Source organism: Drosophila mojavensis, unplaced genomic scaffold, assembly GCF_018153725.1.
Source record: "Drosophila mojavensis isolate 15081-1352.22 unplaced genomic scaffold, ASM1815372v1 contig_80, whole genome shotgun sequence".
Taxonomy (NCBI): domain Eukaryota; kingdom Metazoa; phylum Arthropoda; class Insecta; order Diptera; family Drosophilidae; genus Drosophila; species Drosophila mojavensis.
In genome coordinates, this window is record NW_025318906.1 from 11689402 (window position 1) to 11708079 (window position 18678).

At 42.9% G+C, this 18678-nt stretch overlaps 6 protein-coding genes across 12 annotated transcripts in view; 3 read left to right on the forward strand and 3 right to left on the reverse strand.

Moving 5' to 3' along the window:
* LOC6579535 (syndecan) overlaps positions 1-4014 on the forward strand; it is a 137631-nt gene extending 133617 nt beyond the window's left edge. For all 6 annotated transcript variants that reach the window (XM_044010797.1, XM_044010798.1, XM_044010799.1 and 3 more), the window contains 2 exons: positions 3478-3654; positions 3740-4014. In XM_044010797.1, the coding sequence (XP_043866732.1) occupies positions 3478-3654; positions 3740-3912 (350 nt within the window). In that variant the 3' untranslated portion in view covers positions 3913-4014. The remainder of the gene's footprint in view (positions 1-3477; positions 3655-3739) is intronic.
* Positions 4015-6340: 2326 nt separating this feature from the next.
* Positions 6341-9222, reverse strand: LOC6579536 (probable peroxisomal acyl-coenzyme A oxidase 1). Its single transcript, XM_002005394.4, has 8 exons — positions 9081-9222; positions 8533-8695; positions 8183-8475; positions 7710-8115; positions 7142-7648; positions 6981-7086; positions 6764-6919; positions 6341-6697 (listed from the first exon to the last, which is right to left on the reverse strand). The coding sequence occupies exons 1-8, from the start codon at positions 9220-9222 to the stop codon at positions 6437-6439; spliced, it is 2034 nt and encodes a 677-aa protein (XP_002005430.2). The 3' UTR covers positions 6341-6436.
* On the reverse strand, positions 9201-12256 carry LOC6579537 (probable peroxisomal acyl-coenzyme A oxidase 1). The gene is made up of 7 exons (XM_002005395.4): positions 12028-12256; positions 11600-11762; positions 11246-11538; positions 10784-11189; positions 10218-10724; positions 10043-10148; positions 9201-9981 (listed from the first exon to the last, which is right to left on the reverse strand). Exons 1-7 carry the CDS (start codon positions 12164-12166, stop codon positions 9565-9567), a joined length of 2031 nt encoding a protein of 676 aa, XP_002005431.2. The 5' UTR covers positions 12167-12256; the 3' UTR covers positions 9201-9564.
* A 273-nt stretch (positions 12257-12529) lies between these two features.
* On the reverse strand, positions 12530-15480 carry LOC6579538 (probable peroxisomal acyl-coenzyme A oxidase 1). The gene is made up of 7 exons (XM_002005396.4): positions 15280-15480; positions 14708-14870; positions 14356-14648; positions 13894-14299; positions 13326-13832; positions 13161-13266; positions 12530-13107 (listed from the first exon to the last, which is right to left on the reverse strand). Exons 1-7 carry the CDS (start codon positions 15416-15418, stop codon positions 12691-12693), a joined length of 2031 nt encoding a protein of 676 aa, XP_002005432.2. The 5' UTR covers positions 15419-15480; the 3' UTR covers positions 12530-12690.
* Positions 15481-15801: 321 nt separating this feature from the next.
* Positions 15802-17459, forward strand: LOC6579539 (selenocysteine-specific elongation factor). 2 transcript variants are annotated; one of them, XM_002005397.4, is made up of 2 exons: positions 15802-16081; positions 16135-17459. In XM_002005397.4, the coding sequence occupies exons 1-2, from the start codon at positions 15835-15837 to the stop codon at positions 17430-17432; spliced, it is 1545 nt and encodes a 514-aa protein (XP_002005433.1). In that variant the 5' UTR covers positions 15802-15834; the 3' UTR covers positions 17433-17459. The 2 variants fall into 2 exon arrangements, with proteins under 2 accessions (XP_002005433.1, XP_015019240.1); XM_015163754.3 differs by having other exon boundaries at positions 15963-16081; positions 16128-17459.
* Positions 17460-17553: 94 nt separating this feature from the next.
* Positions 17554-18525, forward strand: LOC6579540 (TM2 domain-containing protein CG10795). Its single transcript, XM_002005398.4, has 3 exons — positions 17554-17940; positions 18004-18206; positions 18267-18525. Exons 1-3 carry the CDS (start codon positions 17678-17680, stop codon positions 18350-18352), a joined length of 552 nt encoding a protein of 183 aa, XP_002005434.1. The 5' UTR covers positions 17554-17677; the 3' UTR covers positions 18353-18525.
* Positions 18526-18678: the final 153 nt, after the last annotated feature.

The window sequence follows — 18678 nt, forward strand, 5'->3', positions numbered from 1 at the left end:
TTTTTTTTATGTTTTTTAGTTTGTTATCCTTGTTTGTATTTCCTTTCATTCTTCTGTATATCTTGTGTTTGGTGACTGTCCTTTGTTATCATCCTTTGTTGCTATTGTCTATCAATTTCTCACTGTGTGTGCTTTGTCCGGGAGCAGTGTTTGCACATTTCTACACTACTATGCTTTAAGTTTACGCTCTGTGGCATGCTTCAGTTGTGTCGGCCAAAGATTAGTCGACTGCCCAAGTGCACTGCGAGAAAAGTGAATGCAAAAGATGAAAACATATATATATATACTTGATATATATATATATATATATATATATTTGAAATCAATAATCGATTCGATTGCAATTTCATCTATATTAGAGTTTGCACTGAAACTCTGCACTTATTTCTTGCAGTGTAGCCTGTGCAGCATGCGACTAGTTTTTGACACATTTTCAGCCAACAAATGCGACTTCACATTTGCCAATTTCATTGCATTCTGAGGGGCGATTGCCCCACACTATTCAATTGTCATTTTGGCATTGCTGTCGCTTTTGTTGGCTGATGATTTATTTATTTAGCTAATTGCTTTTGCCTTATTCCGTATTATTTATGTAGTTTAATTAATTAATTTGATTGTTTTATATTTTTTATTTTTATTGTTTCTACAGTGCACACCTATATCCCTATATCTTTCTCTCTCTATTTATATAGTTGGGCAGTTTATTTATTTTTTGGTGCTTTTAGTTGGTTGTATTTCTTTGATTTATCTCTTGTTTAAGTACGAATTGAGTTTAGTTTTAAGTTTAGATCTCATCACGGCTGCTGCAATATGTCTCTCTCTCTCTCTCTCTATCTGCCTCTCTTTGCCTCTACGTTGATCGACGCGTTGTCCTTGTCTCGGTTCTGGTTACACAACACATACGACCAACTCTTGATACCCTTGCCAACTATATCCAACACAGAGTTTCAATTTTCAGCTATATATTTCACATTAGTTTCATTCAACTCATGCTCATTTCATTTGCCTCACTCTCGCCCTCATTTATAGCCAAGGCTTTTTAGCTTTTTGGGGATTTTAAATTGAAAGTTAGGGATTAATTAATGACTATTGCTGTCTTCTGAGCCGATAAGTCCACAAAAACAAAAAATAAAACAACCAAACAAACAAACAAACAAACAAACGAGCAAACAATCGATTTAGCTGTGCTCCCTTCCCTCTTTTCCAGCTTGAGCAAAGCCACTCAATCAACGGCTGCCATTTGGCTGGCTTTTTGAGCCGCACAACACGGTTCGCAATTGTGTGCTGTAAAGTTCCATTAACACACACATACACACACACCCACACACACCCGAGCAGTCACACCGACAGTCCCTAAGCATTAGATTTACTGTCTGAACAGCACCAAACTTCTGAAGGAACTCACTAAGCTGCGCTGTGATTTTCCACTGGCAACGAGGGGAAAACACTTCACAGGGCCACTTCACATGAAAAATCACTGTTTGAAGGGCGTAGAAGGCGTGGCGCACCATCAGCGATCCGCTACCCATACCGCCACGCCCTTGGCACCTCTTTGCCACCCGCCCTGTTTGCGCAGGCAGTTGCCACATTGTTTGTTGCGAATACGACGCATTGGCGTTTAGTGCCTTTGTCTGAGCAGTTTTCGGTGTGGCGTGGGCTGTGTGTCTCCTGCTTGGCTTTGACAATCAACATTCTATAGTGCCCCTGGCCACGCCCACGTCAATACGCAGTGGTTGGACTGGGAGTGCTGTGCAAAGTGCATTTTTCAATCAGGCCACAGTCAAAGAGTTCTGCAACTGCTATGATTTGCATTAGACAACCAAACAACAACAACAACAACAACAACAACAACAACAACAGCAGCAGCAGCAGCTGGCTTCAATTCCCAGCCAAAAGCAAATACTATTTACAGCAACATCTTGAGAGACGCCCTAGCACAGGCTCCTAGGCTTAACCTTTCTGAGAACTTCGTCAACTTAAAGCTAACCTGAGCACAGCTTCAAGTGCACAAAAGAACGAGAAAATAAATACTCAATCCGCATGCTCATTAATTTTCTATTTTCGGCAAACGAGCTGGATTACCCCTTCTATGGCCTCATGGCAGGAGTATCTGAAGTGCCGTTGGCAATGTTGATCCTAATTAATATGTTGAATTGTATTTCAAATGCTCTGAAAGCCATGAACAATAGCACATGTGCGAGGGCAGTCCAATAAATAAATAGGAATAGTTCATATAGGGACAGTATTTGCATAGTTTGAATAGTTAAATATAGGGAAGTAATGAGACATTAAATTGGAGCATATCAATTTAAGCAAAATATTATTATATTAACATCAAAGAGCTACAATTGCACCTCTAATATAAATACTTGTATTAAAAGCAATAATTAAACTAAACTAAAACTAGTTCAATAAAGTGCTCGAAAATGCAGTAGACGCACTCTTAGGCAGAGATTCTAATTAAAGTACTCAATCTGCCTCCCTCACTCTCACACTCCCTCTCTCTATCTGTCTGTCACTTATTGGAGAGCCCTCGTTTAGTTATACACACAGACATAAACATACACATACGTATGTGATGTTTGTATTTGTGTTGACATTGCAAGCAGGATACAAGGACTAAACAAGCAATATGTTTGCTCACTTGTTCGCTTGTTTGTTTGTTTGTTTATTCGTTTGTTTGTCTTAAGCTCATTTCAAGCAAACCCTTTGACCTGCTCCTGACATGTGCCCCCGCATAAGCGTGAGGGGAAATGTCAATTAAATTAATTAAAATTCATTTGCTCCGAGTGCTAATTGGCATTAAATTTACCCATTCAGGTGTTTACGAGCATAACATAAGACAGAAGATGGGGAAAAGAAAAAAAGAAAAAACGTATAGAGACTTCAAGCTGCCAGAAATTTGAGTTAAAATATGCAAATTTTCAACTGCCAACTAGGTCAAACGCAGCGGCGGCAAGATTAATAGTTGGCAGGAAAAACAAGTTTAGTCGAGTTGTTCGAGGATAAACCAGAAATTTGTGACAAAAGTTTTCTGATTATGGCAGCAGACGGGAGGGGGGGCGGTCCGCGAACTCCTGTTTGATAAATTGAATTTCTAGCTAACTGTCATAGGCCAGAGAGAAGTTCTCAAAATGCTCGCAGATCAAAGTAGTTGAGCCCAGCTGAACAACTAACTAACTAACTTAGCACTTTAAAGCCTGTACATATTGCATATATCTATATAGACTCTCACACTCACTCACACACACGCACACACACACATATCTAGTTCAGCTCATTAACCCACACACACACACACACACACACACAGCGACACTCGCACACTTACACACTGGACACTGGTTCTATGTACTACGTAACTATTTGTGTTTCTGCACGTTTGATACTCGCATCAACTCTCCAATACTCTACATGCATACATATATACATGCATATATATATATATACTCAATGCTCTATATTGAATTTTTGCAGCGGGTGGCAGCAGCGGCAGCACCAACGTCCACGAATTGGACCCCAACACCAATATAAACAGCCAGCCCACAGACACAAAGATCAGCGAGCACAGGCCCGGCGGCAGCGGGGATATCGTCATCATGAGCGAGGAGGATCGCACGACAAGTTTCTTTGCGCAGCCCGGCATCTTGGCTGGTGAGTAGAAGAGCCCAATTTCTCATACACTCATACACTATAATCAATGCATAATAATCGATCGTCTCTTTTGTCACTCGTATAGCGGTCATTGGTGGCGCCGTGGTTGGGCTGCTGTGCGCCATTTTGGTGGTCATGTTCATTGTGTATCGCATGCGGAAAAAGGACGAGGGCTCCTATGCGCTGGACGAGCCAAAGCGTTCGCCCGCTAACAATTCCTATGCGAAAAATGCGAATAATCGTGAGTTCTACGCCTGAGATAATGGCCAAGCGCGCAGATATTAAGCTGATCTGGACGAGACGGGGAGCGGGGTGCGGCAGCAGCAGAAATCAGGATGTGGGCGTGGCAGTCAACAGCAATTGGCACGGGTTTGAATACGGTTAATCGACAGCTCAGCTCAGCTCAATACACTGCGCGAAATTTCCCAGTTGCTTTAATGAACGGCAGCAACAAAAAAAAAAAAAAAATAAACAACTAACACAACAACAAAAACAACAGCAAACAAGCAACTCTTAAGAGAACACAATTTATTCGTGAGGGGTAACAAAAGAAAAGAAAAGAAAAAAAAAAACAAACAAATAAACAGAAAAGAAAATTCGGAAAATTTTCAAACTTACCTGTAAGTTAAATGCGACACACACCCACATACACGCACACACACAGGCACATTTCGCTGTGTGTGTGTGTGCATGTGTGTGCAAACTTTTCTAATTAAGTAAGTTTTAAGCAAATTGTGTAATACAACAGCAACAAAAACAACAAGATATCAAATACTATATAAAAGCAAATTAAATCATGCGAAATTTATAATAACAAAAACAAGAAATTATATAAATATATATATATATATATAAATATATAAATAGTGACAAAAAAAAAACAATATAAGGGCGGGCAAAATTAAGCAAATTAATTATGAATATAAATGAGTAGAGCAAAAAAAAAAAATAACAATAATTATAATATACACACCCAAACACACACACACACAACTACATAGATGTAAACGAAAATGAAATAATTTCGTAATAATATAAAAAACAAAACATATATGTTAGCTGAATACACAATTATGTAATTGGATGTCACTCTTTAATAAAGTCGAAAAATAAAAACAAAAAACATAATAAGCTCCAATTTATAAACCACAAAAAAAAAAGAAGAAAGTTTGTTAATTTTAAATAAAATCGAATCACAATTAAAAACTGAAAGAAACGAAAAATCCGATTACCGAATAATTATCTGCGTGGCACATCTGAAATATGGAAAATGATGCATAAATGTTTTTTAGTTTATATACATATTATACATAAGCATAACTATGTAATTATTAGTGTAATTCCTAAAAACGAAACAAACAAAAAGAAAACACAAAAAAAAATTAAAACGAAGCGTAAAAACATTTTCAAAACTGAAATCAACTAGAGAAAACAAAAAAACACAAAATTTCTACTATTTTCTAAATAAAAAACCAAACAGAAGAAAAATATTTATTGAAATTGAAAAGGAAAGGAAATCAATAAATAAAAGCAAAAGTAATTTGTATAATTTAATTAAGTTACGCCAGCCTAACATCAAATGAAATAATTTAACTTTTTCTACTGCGCTTCACCTAACTTCAGCTGCTTCCTCTTCCATGGCTAAAAATCAAAATCGAAAATAAAATATAACGCATGCAACAATTGTGCATTTATTTAGCTTTACGTTCGACTTGCGCTCTAACTAAATTGTTTATAATTTTTACAATGCATAAAAAGAAGAACACAATAAATATTAAAAAATAAACAAAGAACAAACACGCAATAGTAAAAGTCTATTATTGTTAAGTTTACAACTAACTCCTGCCTACACTACACACACACACATACACACAATACTGTTAAAACCTTACACACACATACAACATAAAATTAGCCGCAATATTTGTTTAAATGTTAATCGAAAAACCTTTGAAGAACCCAAACTCCTTCAATTTTAACGCTCATATGCCATATTTTCATTATGAAAAGAAAGTTATAATAATAATTATAATAATAATAGCATAAAGTTAAGCCAACTAAATCAATTGTGTGTGTAATTATCATGTATGATGCATATATAATTAAATAATTCATATGTAATTTAACTATATATACACAGCAGACAGTATAGAAGTGTTTAAACAAAAACTTTCATCATTATTAAAAAACAAAAACCGAGAAAAGAACAAAAATACAATCCACACACACAACACACACATTCTGCATACGAATATCAACTTTTTCTACACTGTAAAAAACGCAACTGCAACTTTTTTATACACACATATTTACTCGTAGCTCAACTACGTTCGATTCTCGCTATCTCTCTCTTTTCAAAAAGTTTACATAATGTGTTTTATTTTTTTTATATTGCTATTATGTAAGCGTTTAGTTTGTTAGTTTATTAAATGCGCTGAATGTACTGAGAAATTGGTTTTGATTTGCTAAATAAAAACGGAATAAAACTAATTTAAACAAAATGAAAGAGTGTTTACATCTGGAAATGGGAAGGGGCCTCAGACGATTCTAAATCGTTATAATCCTCAGTTTAAACATGATGTAGAAATGATTATAATGAAAGTGGATGGCTACTTACCGACTCTTAATTGCTCTCTCCATGCATAGTGATAAAAAGGTTGTTTGTTGTTTAAATATAATAACATCATTCATGTCATTTAATTGTATTTTTAAAATGCATCTCCTAACAGCAAAGGTTGATTTTCTCTTTAATTCCCATTCCCATTCCCAAATTGCACACATATTACAAACTGGCCTTCATCAAGGGTTTCAGGTAGGTCTCAAATGATTTTTGCACTGGTCGTTGGTTCATGGTGCTGCGCTTGGCCGCATCGAAGATACGTGGATAGACATTGCCATCGTAGCTGCCCAGCACTGAGTTAAGCACGCGATCGTGATAGTCGAAGCCATCACAGATGGCAACCGCATCGGGACGCAATTTCTCCAGCGACACCTCCAGACGCTTCTGTAGAGATCTCAGATCGGCATCGGTCAGATTGACAAACTAGAAACGCGAATACATGATTAATCAGATTTAACCAAACTGCAATATTAGAAGTATTCTTATTACTCTCAAGATCTCGCCCAAATTGTTGAGGACAGTCTGCACCAGGAACAGCTCCAGCACATTTTCCAGCACCTTGTTTAAGGCGGGCGAACGATTCTGTGCATTAGGTCCAGTAATTTGGTTCAAAAACGTTTCACACACAAACTGGCGACCATGGAACTATCGAAAGGATATTAAAGATTAGCCGTTTTGTTGAAGGCAGTATAATAAAATAACTCACCTCGGCAGCTCGGGTGAGCTCGATACCCGTGTTATTGGCTGCGACACCCTGTGATTGCCCAGCAGCAATTCTCTCCGACATGTTCTCAAATGCGATACGTGTCTTACTATAAATATAGAAGGGTTTAGTCAGAGTCCAAGCTGTACATGTAACACACTTACTGTGCAGCTGTATATTGCAAGGCTTGAATAATAATCTGCCAAGAATTGTTCCACTTGGGGAATTCCTTCAGGCGCATAGAAGACTCAAAGTAGCCATACGCGGAAGAGACTCTCTGGCCTTGCTTAAAACTGTTCCAAGCTTTGACCAGAGCACGTCCAATCTGCAAGAGCAGCACGGTGTTTTCGCCTTCATAGGTGTACGCAGCTACGGCATTGCCGTAAATGTTACTCAGATTGGCAGCAATGTGATAGCCATGGCCGCCAGTGGATAGACGCAGACGCTCAATGCCCGCGCAGCTGTCGGTGGTGCAGAGGACCTTCAGGGCACACGACATAATGTGCATGTCGGGCAGACGATCGAATTTTCCATTGTTGGCATCCAACACCGTCTGATCGTACAGCTCCCACATGTGCTTCGCGGCGATGTCATAGGCCATGCCGGTCGCTATCTCGGGGAACAGTTTCAGTCGCTGTGTCACATGATCAATGATCTGCGGCTCGGCCTCACTGATATTAAAAACAAAAGAGTCAGAGTAATATGTCAATCAGTTAAAAGTCTCTTGCTTACTCGGGCTCTATGGGACTCTGGCGACGCACGGCCGAGTACCGAGTGGCTATGGTGGCCGCCTGGAGCAATAGCGATGAGTTCAAGTTAACAATGAGGCAGCGCGTGTAAACCATTGTCAAGTAGTTAACCCTCGAAGCGGGGCTGGCGATGAAGGTGCCGTCGCGCTCCACCTTGGCGTACTTCATCAGCATGTTGGTGCGTGGGATGCGCACGTTCTTCAGGCCCAAAAAGCCCTGGTTGACCGCAGCCATGCCCAGCTTCTTGCCCACCTCGCCAATGTCGATGCCTGGCAGTGGCATGTGGGTCTCCGGATCACGCAGCGGCACAATAAACATTTGCACACCCTTGTGTTTGCCGGATATGTACAGCTGGGCAACCACCATGGCGTGGTTGGCCGTGTGGCCCACTGTGAAGAGGATTGAATATTAATACTCAAGCACTCAAGATTAAGTTTATATATGCAAAGCACTTACGGCCGCCGGGCCACCACTTGTAGGCCTTCAGGTTGGGCGTGTTGAGCACAAACTCGCCCGCCCTGGGATCGTAGTCGGCGCGTGTTTCGATGCCACGCACATTGGTTCCGTGGGCCAGTTCTGTTTGAGCATAGGTGCCAATTATATTGCAGTTCTCGGCTAAAGTTCCCCACTTCTCCACCTGCTCAGGTGTGCCCTGACCCTTGATCACGTCTACAAACATGGTAATGTGGGTGGCCAGCGGATGATTAGCCGGAAAGAGTCCGTGGCTCTGAACGCGGAACAGGCAACCACTATGAATAATTATAATTAGTTTTAGCTCAGTTAGGTCAATCATGAGTTGAACTTACGGCCAAATGTCTTTGCCGCCGGGATTCAGTTTCTCTTGCAGGGCCTTCAGCTTAGGTGCTGCTTCGGCGACCTTCTTTACGGTGGAGTTGTAGAGATCCTCGTGGGACATGTACTCATGGTTGATGCCATAGCCGTCTTCCAGATCACTAAAGATAGCAAGCTCTAAAGATAAAGATAAGATGATACAATGTCCGTGTGAAGTGCATAGTACATATCAAAGTCTGCTCTACCAGCCTTTACACTTTGGATTATAGATATTAAATGCAATCAAAGAAGTAAATACAATTCAGACTGATAACCAAAATCAATGGACATAAAGGCATAAAGCACCTTATCAAACATTTTGTTTACACGTGAAACCTATAGACAATGTATTTGATATAATCTATTGGACTTTGCCGGCCAAACATAATTAACATTTGCGATAAACACTTAGCCGAGCAGCGGCTAAATCACGTAGCTTACGAAGGGTGCGAGAGCAACAGAGAGAGGCACAGACGAAGCAAGCATCAGCTGTGTGAGTGTGTGTACCTCGCGCTTTACTTACCAATTTTTCTCTTCAACTCAAGTTTATCAGCACCTCCCTGCCACCAAGCAGCAAATTCGTTCACGTCGAAGCTGGCCGATGAGCGCTCCTTTTGCAAATCAGGATTAACAGTTGTTGGTATTAAATTTTTAATATGCGACATTTTAGTATATTACAATATTTAACAAAAGAGAAACAATAATAAAATAGAAAGCCCGATCGCTGCTGTCGCTCCAAGCTACAACGCTCAACTGAGACGATAGCGCACAGAGCGTGTATGAGGAAAAAAGCTTTGAGGGCAAAGTGCAGAGCATCGAACCGAAGAGCTTTCATCGCAATACACTCGCTGAGCGCACGTCAAAGAGAGCGCAGATAAAGCATAAATCAACTTGTACGAGCTGCTGCTGATGCGATTAACAAGTGTTTACAAATCAATTAAGAGTAAAATACATACATATATACAAAAAGAAGAGACACAACTAAGAGACGAATATACATCAGCGTTTTATAAGTTGGACTTCATGAAGGGCCCCAGGTGCTCGTGGAAGCTCTTAGGAACCGATTTTTGGTTCAGCGGCGCACTCATAGCGGCATCGAAGATTCGCTCATAGGCATTGCCGTCATAGGAGCCCAATGTGGAATTCAATTGCTCATCAGCGAAGTCGAAGCCATCGACAATGGCCACCGCATCCGGGCGCAATTTAGTCAAAGCTGTCTCCAGACGTGACTGCAGCTTGTTCAGATCCGCATCCGTTAAGGCCACAACACGGAGGATGTTGTTCATGTTGTTCAGTGTAACGTTCACTAGGTACAGCTCTAGCAGCTGCTCCAGCACTCGGTTAAGAGCTGATGAGCGCTTCTTGGACTTTGCCCCAGTTACCTCAGTGAGGAATGAATGGAAAACAAATGCGCGACCATGCAGCTAAGGAAATAATGTAAATATATTTACTATACTCTACTGATGAGAATTAAGGAAACTATACCTCTGCAGCCTGGGTGAGTTCAATGCCCGTCTGGTTAGCGGCCACCTCCTCTGATTGGCCGTTGACCAAGCGCTTGGCCAGATTATTGAAGGCGATGCGAGTCTTGCTAATGAATGCAAGGGGGAATTAGGTTAATCCAGATCAGAATTGGGCTTGTTTCACACGCATAACTCACTTTGCTGCAGCGAATTGCATTGCCTTAACCAAGTTCTCCCAACTGCCCGTCCAGACTCCAAACTCGGGATTCCGCTGCACCTCTGCCAAGTAGCTGACAGTGGGTGCTAGGGGAGCTCCACTCTGTGCCGCGCGCCACGACTTCATCAGGAAGCGTCCAATCTGGAGTAGAAGCACAGTATTTTCCCCCTCATAGGTGCAGGCAGCTGTTGCGTTCACATAGATGTTGCCAAGATTAGCCGAGGTCAGGTAACCATGACCACCACAAGCCAATCGCAGGCGCTCAATGCCCGCGGCGGCATCGCTGGAACAGAGCACCTTCAGAGCACAGGAGAGCGAGTGCAGCTCGGGCAATCGCTCGTATCTTCCCTGGTCCTTATCTCTGGAGGTGGCATCAAACAGCTCCAGGAGATAGTCACAAGCATTACGATAGGCCAAACTGGCGGCTATCTCTGGGATGACCTTCAGCTGTTGGGTAACATGATCCAAGATCTGAGGCTCGGGCAACCTGCAAAATAGTTTCTCTAAGTACACAAAATATTGGCACAAGCACGGAATACTTCCTACTTGGGATCGATGGGACTCTGTCTGCGTACAGCGGAGTAGCGAGTGCCAATGGTGGCTGCCACGGCCAGAATCAACGACATGTTGCGGGCAATGATGCAGCGAGTGCGGACCATGGCAAAGTAAGTGAGGGCATCGGCCGGACTCTTCACGTAGGTGCCATCACGGTTTACCTTAGCATGCCGCATGAGCATCCGAGTGCGTGGAATGCGCACGTTCTTCATACCCAGGAAGCCATTATTAACGGCCAGGAAGCCCATCTTCTTGCCAATCTCACCAATGTGCACGCCTGGCCGTGGCTCATGTGTGTCTTCCTCTCGCACCTGCACATAGAATAAGTGGGGTCCCTTGAGCTCTCCATCTATGTACAGCTGTGCCATGACAATCGAATAGTTGGAGCACTGGCCCACTAAAAATGATGGAAATTAGGATTAAGGGTTTATCATTAGTTAATGTACAACTCACATCCGCCTGGCCACCACTTGTAGGCGGTAATGCTAGGTGTATTCAGCACAAACTCATCCGTCTCCCGATCGTAGTCGGCGCGAGTCTCCAGGCCACGCAAGTAGGTACCATGTCCCAGCTCCGTTTGGGCATAGGCGACGGATACTTCGAAGCGTTCCACCCGCTTGCCGAACTCTTCGTACTGTTCGGGTGTGCATTGATCCTTCAGAGCGTGAATTACCATCACGAACATCACGGTGAAGGGGTTTCCCACTTTGTGCAGACCCCACAACTCGGGCGAATCATACAGCGTACTGCAATATATCGAGAGGCAATTAGAAGAGAGCTTGCTTTAAGAGAGCTACATTTACTCACGGCCAATATTCGTTGCCGCCAGGATTTCGCTCTGCCTGCAGCTGTCGCAGCTTTTTCGCCACATTAATGCTGTTCTTTACGGCGAACTCGCACATGTCCTCATGGGACAAATAGTCGACCTGATTGAGGGCAGCTAAATCAACATCCTTATACATGTACTCTTCTGCAAACAGAGGGAACGAGAGTTACAGCCAAAGAGTAAAAATGCTTAGTCAGCATTAGTAGTTAATCTCAGATGTTTATTATAAACATAATAAAGCTGATTTTAGCTTCGACAGCAAGATTGCAATTTGTTTATCTGGACCTTTGACCAGCAATGTAGATGTGATAACAAAGGCGAACGGTGTGTTGACATTATATACTATTAGCAGCAGGTATTTACGTTGTTGCATGCTTAAGTATTCCAAACTTGCTTGTCTCTTACTTACTGATGCCTCTCTTAAATTTCAATTGCTCTGCGCCGCCCGCCCACCAGGCAGCGAATTCTTCACTGTTGAAGCTAGCGCCATCGCGTTCCTTTTGCAGATCGGCATTAACTGTGCTGGGTATTACGCTGCTTGCAGACATATTAAGTACTTTAATTTGTTTATGTTAAGCGAAAGTTTGATCCTAAACAACAACCACTTGCCACGCGCACCAGATCGCTACTGAAGTCGTATGGAAATTTAATGGCAATTTAAACTCAAAATCGTACACTCTCTTTGATTGCTCTCTTCTCTCTCGCTTTTTATATCTCTTTGCTACTATCAGACTCGTTTTATGAAGAGCTTTGAAAAAAAGCTTTAATGTTGTAAAAATAATAATAACCGAAAGTGCATACACATATGTACATACATAAATGCGTATATGCGTGTTATTTTCTGCATTGAGGTAGGTTGAGAGTGCTTTTGTGTGGCACACTGCCGCCATCTGTGGTAAATAAATTTTAGCTGAGTTTTATTTACGTTTGATTCAAAATAACTCGCACGAACCATGCAATTAAATTAAATTAATAAAAATGTTATAAAAAATTAATAATGTAAATTGAAATATAAAATTAACATAAGATCACCAATCCATACAATATGCCCTCAGTACATTAAATGTTCGTTTCAAATGTTCGATTTCATAAACGGGCCCAAATGATCGTGAAAGCTTTTCGGCACCGACTTCCGGTTCATGGGAGCCTTCAAGGCCGCATCGAAGACTCGCTCGAGTATGTTGCCATCATGAAATCCCAGAGTTGAGTTCAACTGCGCATCACCAAAGTCGAATCCATCTACAATGGCTACTGCATTGGGTCGCAATTTGGCAAGCGCTGCCTCCAGACGAGCCTGCAGCTTGTTCAGATCTTCATCGGTCAAGTGGACCACACGCAGTATATCACTCATATTGTTCAATGTAATATTCACGAGGTATAGCTCCAGCAGATCCTCCAGCACTCGATTCAAGGCAGGCGAGCGAGCCTTGGACTTTGGTCCAGTTACCTCAGCGAGGAAGTTGTGCACCACAAAGGCGCGAGCATGTAACTAGGAAATATATGAATATATATTGAAGATATACAAATTGGGTCATATAGTACCTGAGCTGCCTGGGTGAGCTCAATGCCTGTGTGGGTAGAGGCCATCCGCTCCGATTCTCCATTATCGATCCGATTTGACAGACTCTTAAAGGCCAGACGAGTTTTACTACAGAATTTAAAGTAAATTACAGGCTGCATGAGAATTTAAGATTAGGGTCAACTCACTTAGCAGCAGCAAACTGCATTGCCTTCACCAAATTATCCCAACTGCCTGACCACAGCCCAAACTCGGGATTCTGGTGCACCTCAGCCAAGTAGCTGGCAGTGACCGCAAGTGTAGCTCCACTCTGAGCTGCACGCCACGACTTCATGAGAAAGCGACCAACCTGGAGGAGAAGTACAGTGTTCTCTCCCTCGTAGGTGCAGGCAGCAACTGTATTTACATAAATATTGCATAAATTGGCAGAGGCAAGGTATCCAAGTCCACCGCAGGCCAGACGCAGTCGTTCAATGCCCGCGGCGGAGTCACTTGTGCTCATAACCTTCAAGGCACACGAAAGGGAGTGCAGCTCGGGCAGACGATTATAGTTGCCCTGATTAATGTCCCTGGAAGTCGCGTTGAACAACTCCCTGAGGTAATTGTAGGCTAAGCCATAGGCCAAGCTTGTGGCTATCTCGGGAAAGACCTTCAGCTGTTGAGTGACATGATCCAAGATCTGCGGCTCGGGTAAACTGAAAAATGGGAATTACTTCGGCTATTATGCTATTTATGATTAAGTAGGGAGTGTAACACCTGGTATCAATGGGAGATTGGCGACGCACAGCCGAAAATCGCGTGGCAATGGTGGCTGCACAGGCCAGCGCAACAGCCGAATTGCGAGCCACGATGCATCGCGTGGAAAGCATTGCAAAGTAGGTGAGGGCTTCCACAGGACTCTTCACGTAGGTGCCATCTCGATGCACATGGGCATGGCGCATGAGCATCCGAGTGCGTGGAATGCGAACGTTCTTCATACCGAGGAAACCATTATTGACGCCCAGGAAACCCATCTTCTTGCCCAGCTCGCCAATGTGTACGCCTGGCCGCGGTTCATGCGTGCCTTCCTCTCGCAACTGCACGTAGAACATGTGTAGTCCCTTAAGTTGTCCATCAATGTATAGTTGTGCCATGACTATTGCATGGTTAGAGCATTGACCCACTGGGAAGTATAGAAATACCGATTAAGAGCTCATAATTCAAGTATTCACAACTCACATCCCCCTGGCCACCATTTGTATGCTGATATGGAGGGCGTATTCAACACAAACTGATCCGTTATCCGATCAAAGTCGGCGCGTGTCTCTAGACCTCGTAAATGACTGCTGTGTCCCAGCTCCGTCTGGGCATAGGTAGCGGTTACCTCAAAGCGTTCCACCCGCACACCAAACTCTTTGTACTGTTCCGGGGTGCATTGAGTTTTTAGAGCATCCACCACGACCATGTACATCACGCTGAAGGGATTACCAGCCCGATGTAGATTCCATAGCTCTGGCTCGTCAAAGAGAGTGCTGATGCATTCCAAATAGTAGGTTATAAAATAAATTTATCTAAGTAAATATTTACTTACGGCCAATATTCATTGCCCCCAGGATTTCGTCGCGCTTGTAGCTGCCGTAGCTTTTTCGCCACATCTATGCTGGATTTTACGGCGAATTCGCACATATCCTCATGCGACTTGTAATAAAGCTGTTGGTTCTCATTGTAGTCGAAATCCTTGTACATATACTCGCCTGTAAATGGAGAAAAGAATATCAACAAAATATGTTAAATTTATGAAAAAGAATAATAATATTATATATTATATGCTTATTTAAGATTAAAGAACGCTTCAAAATGAACTTTTTGAACTTCTACGCATTTGAATTATTTAAAGTTAAAGGCTGCGAGCATGCAAAATTGATTTGAATATAATTTTACGAGATATTAGCTGTGTCTAAGCGTTAAAAACTTGAAGCTCTTGGAGTTTTTTTGAGGATACAAAACTAAATCTCATTTGGAGAGTTCCTTTGACGAAACTTACTTTAATTTCTTTAAGAGACTTGTCCTAAAAATTAAATTCTATTTAGATTTACAAGCATTCGAGCTGAAATAAACTATTCTTATATATGCTATTCATGTAACTAAATATTTTTAACTTACGAACACTTCTATTAAATTCGAGTTTCTCTTTTCCGCCCGCCCACCAAGCTGCAAACTCTTCGCTGCTAAAATTAGCTCCCTCGCGCTCCTTCTTCAGATCGGGGTTAACCGTTTTGGGTATGATATTTTTTGAAAACATTTTGCAACTCCCACTTTTTTTTCGCTCAAATTCCGACCGCTCTGCAGCAGATGTTGATTACAACTAAACGCGGCGAATTGAACTCACTTTAAATGTAACGTTTCGAATTTACAAATCTGCTGCTGACACTTGTTGCCTATTAAAACTCATCTACGAACTTGCATTGGAGCTCGCGAAAACCTTATACTCATTGTTAGAATGAGCTGAGCAAATTTCTAATGGCGTTTGACTCGATCTCTGCGTAAAAAGTTGCATACATACATTGAAGAACATTGAAAGAGAAAAACTGTATTATTAACCGAATTACTATAGGCGCCACCTGTTGTCTGTTCTTGTAACTAAGCATTTATCGATAGTTTACCGATGATGCGCACGTGTAAATTATGACGTGTGTGCGCCCTTATTATTTGTAAACAATGACAACAAATTTCAATGTCGGTCTGTTGGGCCATGTGGATAGCGGCAAAACTACTTTGGCACGTGCCTTGAGCTCTATCTCCAGCACAGCGGCGTTTGATAAGAACCCGCAATCCGTGGAGCGTGGCATAACACTCGACTTGGGGTTCAGTGCTCTCGTATTGGATCAGCCCGATGGACCGCAGCTGCAATTGACGTTCGTAGATTGTCCAGGACATGCGTCGCTCATACGTACCATCATTGGAGGTGAGTCTGGGAGGACGCAAGTAGAAAATTAGCTCATGAGGTGTAGCTTACAGGTGCCCAAATCATTGATCTGATGCTGCTTGTGGTGGACGCACAGAAGGGAATGCAGACGCAGACGGCAGAATGCCTAGTCATTGGTGAACTGCTGGAGAAGAAACTGATAGTGGTCATCAACAAGATCGACGCACTGCCAGCAGAACATCGCGCCTCCAAGCTGGAGAAGCTTAAAAATAGGTTAAGAAAGACTCTCTCGGACACCAGATATGGCGACCAAGTGGGCATCTTTGCCGTTTCCGCCTTGGAAGGCACACATATTGAGGAGTTGAAATCAGGTCTACGTGCTGCTTACCATGTGCCGCAGCGGAATACAGATGCACCGCTACTCATGTATGTCGACCACTGTTTCGCCATAAAGGGCCAGGGCACCGTCTGCACGGGCACCCTACTGCAGGGCCAAGTGGCCATCAATGACACAGTGGAGCTACCGCTGCTGGGCGAAAAGCGTAAAGTGAAATCCATTCAGAGATTCCGCCAGCCGGTGGATAAAGCCAGTACTGGCGATCGAATTGGCCTCTGCGTTACCCAGTTCAATGCCAAGCTCATGGAGCGTGGCATCATCGCTCAGCCAGGGTATCTGCGTCCCGTTTATGCGGTTTGTGTAAAGGTTCAGCCCATACGGTACTACAAGCAGGCAATCCGCTCCAGAGGCAAGCTGCACATCAGCGTGGGCCATGACACGGTTATGGCCAACCTGACGCTATTCCGGGATGAAAACGATGTTGCTTGCCCAGAATTTGACTGCAGCAGAGAATATGCGTATGTAGAGGAGTTGCTCCCGGCGGAGGCAACGTCTGCCGATGGCCTCTTTGCGCTGCTGCAGTTCGAGACGCCAGTGCTGACTACCGTGGGCACTACGCTGATTGCCTCTAAGCTGGATATGGATGTGCACAGCAACAGCTGTCGACTTGCCTTTTGGGGTCGCATCGCCTGGCAGACGCATTGTGTCAACTACCAGACCGAAGTGCTCCCTCAGCTGCGCGTATTCAAAAGAAAGCAGAAGGAGGGCAGCGTACAGCGCGTTGTCAACTCGAACGAAATCATTGTACATAATCTCTTCAAGAAGGAAGCCAACCGCGACATGTATGTGGGCAAGCGCGTGGAGTTGTCCACGGGCGAGGCGGGTCACATCGAACGCACATTTGGACAGACTTCGAAGGTGTGCATTGTATTCAGGGATGGAATCTCGAGTGCCACGCTAGAGCAACTTAAATCTGAGCAGGCCAAAAAAGTTCGCGTGCTGTTGAATTGCAAGAAATATGTTTTTAATAAACAGGCGGGCCTGTTTCAATAAACTTCAAGTATTAAATTTTAAAATTGATATTCGCGCCTTTTGAATTAGCGCCATCTGTTGCATGTTTGTGCAGACATTTAGTGTTTAATTTTACAGCACTATGTTGTTATCGGCGGACCACCACAATGTAAGAGTACAAGAAGAAGACACACAAACAAAACAAAACAAAGTTCTTGCAAATGTCTCAGCATAATTTGGAAAATAATCATAGCAAAGTTTATACACTGTTATAATAGAATCAGAAAATGTTGTGGTACGTAGCGTTGCTGCTGCTACTGCTCAGCTATGTGTCACAAACAGAACCCGTAACTGTGGACTGCAACGAGCTGCTGATGGGGCAATTTATGTGCCCCGATCCCGCCAAGAATCACATCGATCCAAAGACTCAACAGCTACGTGGCTGCACAAAACAAAATCGAGCGCGTGTCTGGTGCATAGCTGCCCCCGAAATCAATTGCACCGAAACGGGCAACTCAACGTTTACACGGGAGATGCCCTGCAAGTGGACGTAAGTGGGGTCAATGCCCTGTGTACGCCGGCTACAGTTCTGTCTTTCCATTATTGCTTGCAGCAACGGATATCACTTGGACACGACATTGCTACTCTCTGTGTTCCTGGGCATGTTCGGTGTGGATCGTTTCTACTTGGGCTACCCGGGCATTGGGCTGCTCAAATTATGCACTCTGGGCGGCATGTTTCTTGGTCAATTGATAGATATCATTTTGATAGCGCTACAGGTGGTTGGGCCTGCTGATGGATCGGCCTACGTCATACGTATGTATACAGATTATAATTTTGCTTGTAACTTAATTTAATTATTCAATTCTGTTTCAGCTTACTATGGAGCGGGCATCAGCATTGTAAGGAGCGATAACACAACGTACCGGTACTGCAATCAGCTCTCTTGCATGCAGCCGTAAATCAAGTGGATATTGCTGAAGATCTGACTATGTACTAAGCAACGACTGTTGAAACCTATTACTAATTGTAGTTATAAATTTAGATTGTTAGCTCAAAGATTTGTTATATATAAGTTAGCTAATGTAAACAACACAAATGTATATAAATCCAAACGAATTGTTGCCAAAATGAACGAAGAATTTAAGCTTCAGATGACGCTGCAGCTAGGAGTTGCGCTCAGTAGATAATTGGGCCTACTTGTAGTTGTACTTGAAATCTTGTTTGCGACTTGAATATTTGCCGAGTTCAGTCAGAGCTGGATCGGGATTGAGTTGGTCGACACGCT

Excerpts from the sequence above, each read along its gene's own strand:
- LOC6579536 (XM_002005394.4), bottom strand. The coding sequence starts at position 9,222 with ATGTCGCATATTAAAAATTTAATACCAACAACTGTTAATCCTGATTTG. Across the intron at positions 8,696-9,080 it reads TGAGTTGAAGAGAAAAATTG|AGCTTGCTATCTTTAGTGAT; the intron begins GTAAGTAAAGCG and ends CTTTATCTTTAG. Across the intron at positions 6,698-6,763 it reads ATTTGGGCGAGATCTTGAGA|TTTGTCAATCTGACCGATGC; the intron begins GTAATAAGAATA and ends TCGCGTTTCTAG.
- LOC6579537 (XM_002005395.4), bottom strand. The coding sequence starts at position 12,166 with ATGTCTGCAAGCAGCGTAATACCCAGCACAGTTAATGCCGATCTGCAA. Across the intron at positions 10,725-10,783 it reads CAGAGTCCCATCGATCCCAA|GTTGCCCGAGCCTCAGATCT; the intron begins GTAGGAAGTATT and ends ACTATTTTGCAG. Across the intron at positions 9,982-10,042 it reads AACTCACCCAGGCTGCAGAG|CTGCATGGTCGCGCATTTGT; the intron begins GTATAGTTTCCT and ends TTATTTCCTTAG.
- LOC6579538 (XM_002005396.4), bottom strand. The coding sequence starts at position 15,418 with ATGTTTTCAAAAAATATCATACCCAAAACGGTTAACCCCGATCTGAAG. Across the intron at positions 14,649-14,707 it reads GGGGGCAATGAATATTGGCC|CACTCTCTTTGACGAGCCAG; the intron begins GTAAGTAAATAT and ends GGAATGCATCAG. Across the intron at positions 14,300-14,355 it reads CAAATGGTGGCCAGGGGGAT|TGGGTCAATGCTCTAACCAT; the intron begins GTGAGTTGTGAA and ends TATACTTCCCAG.
- LOC6579539 (XM_002005397.4), top strand. The coding sequence starts at position 15,835 with ATGACAACAAATTTCAATGTCGGTCTGTTGGGCCATGTGGATAGCGGC. Across the intron at positions 16,082-16,134 it reads CATACGTACCATCATTGGAG|GTGCCCAAATCATTGATCTG; the intron begins GTGAGTCTGGGA and ends TGTAGCTTACAG.
- LOC6579540 (XM_002005398.4), top strand. The coding sequence starts at position 17,678 with ATGTTGTGGTACGTAGCGTTGCTGCTGCTACTGCTCAGCTATGTGTCA. Across the intron at positions 17,941-18,003 it reads GAGATGCCCTGCAAGTGGAC|CAACGGATATCACTTGGACA; the intron begins GTAAGTGGGGTC and ends TATTGCTTGCAG. Across the intron at positions 18,207-18,266 it reads TGGATCGGCCTACGTCATAC|CTTACTATGGAGCGGGCATC; the intron begins GTATGTATACAG and ends ATTCTGTTTCAG.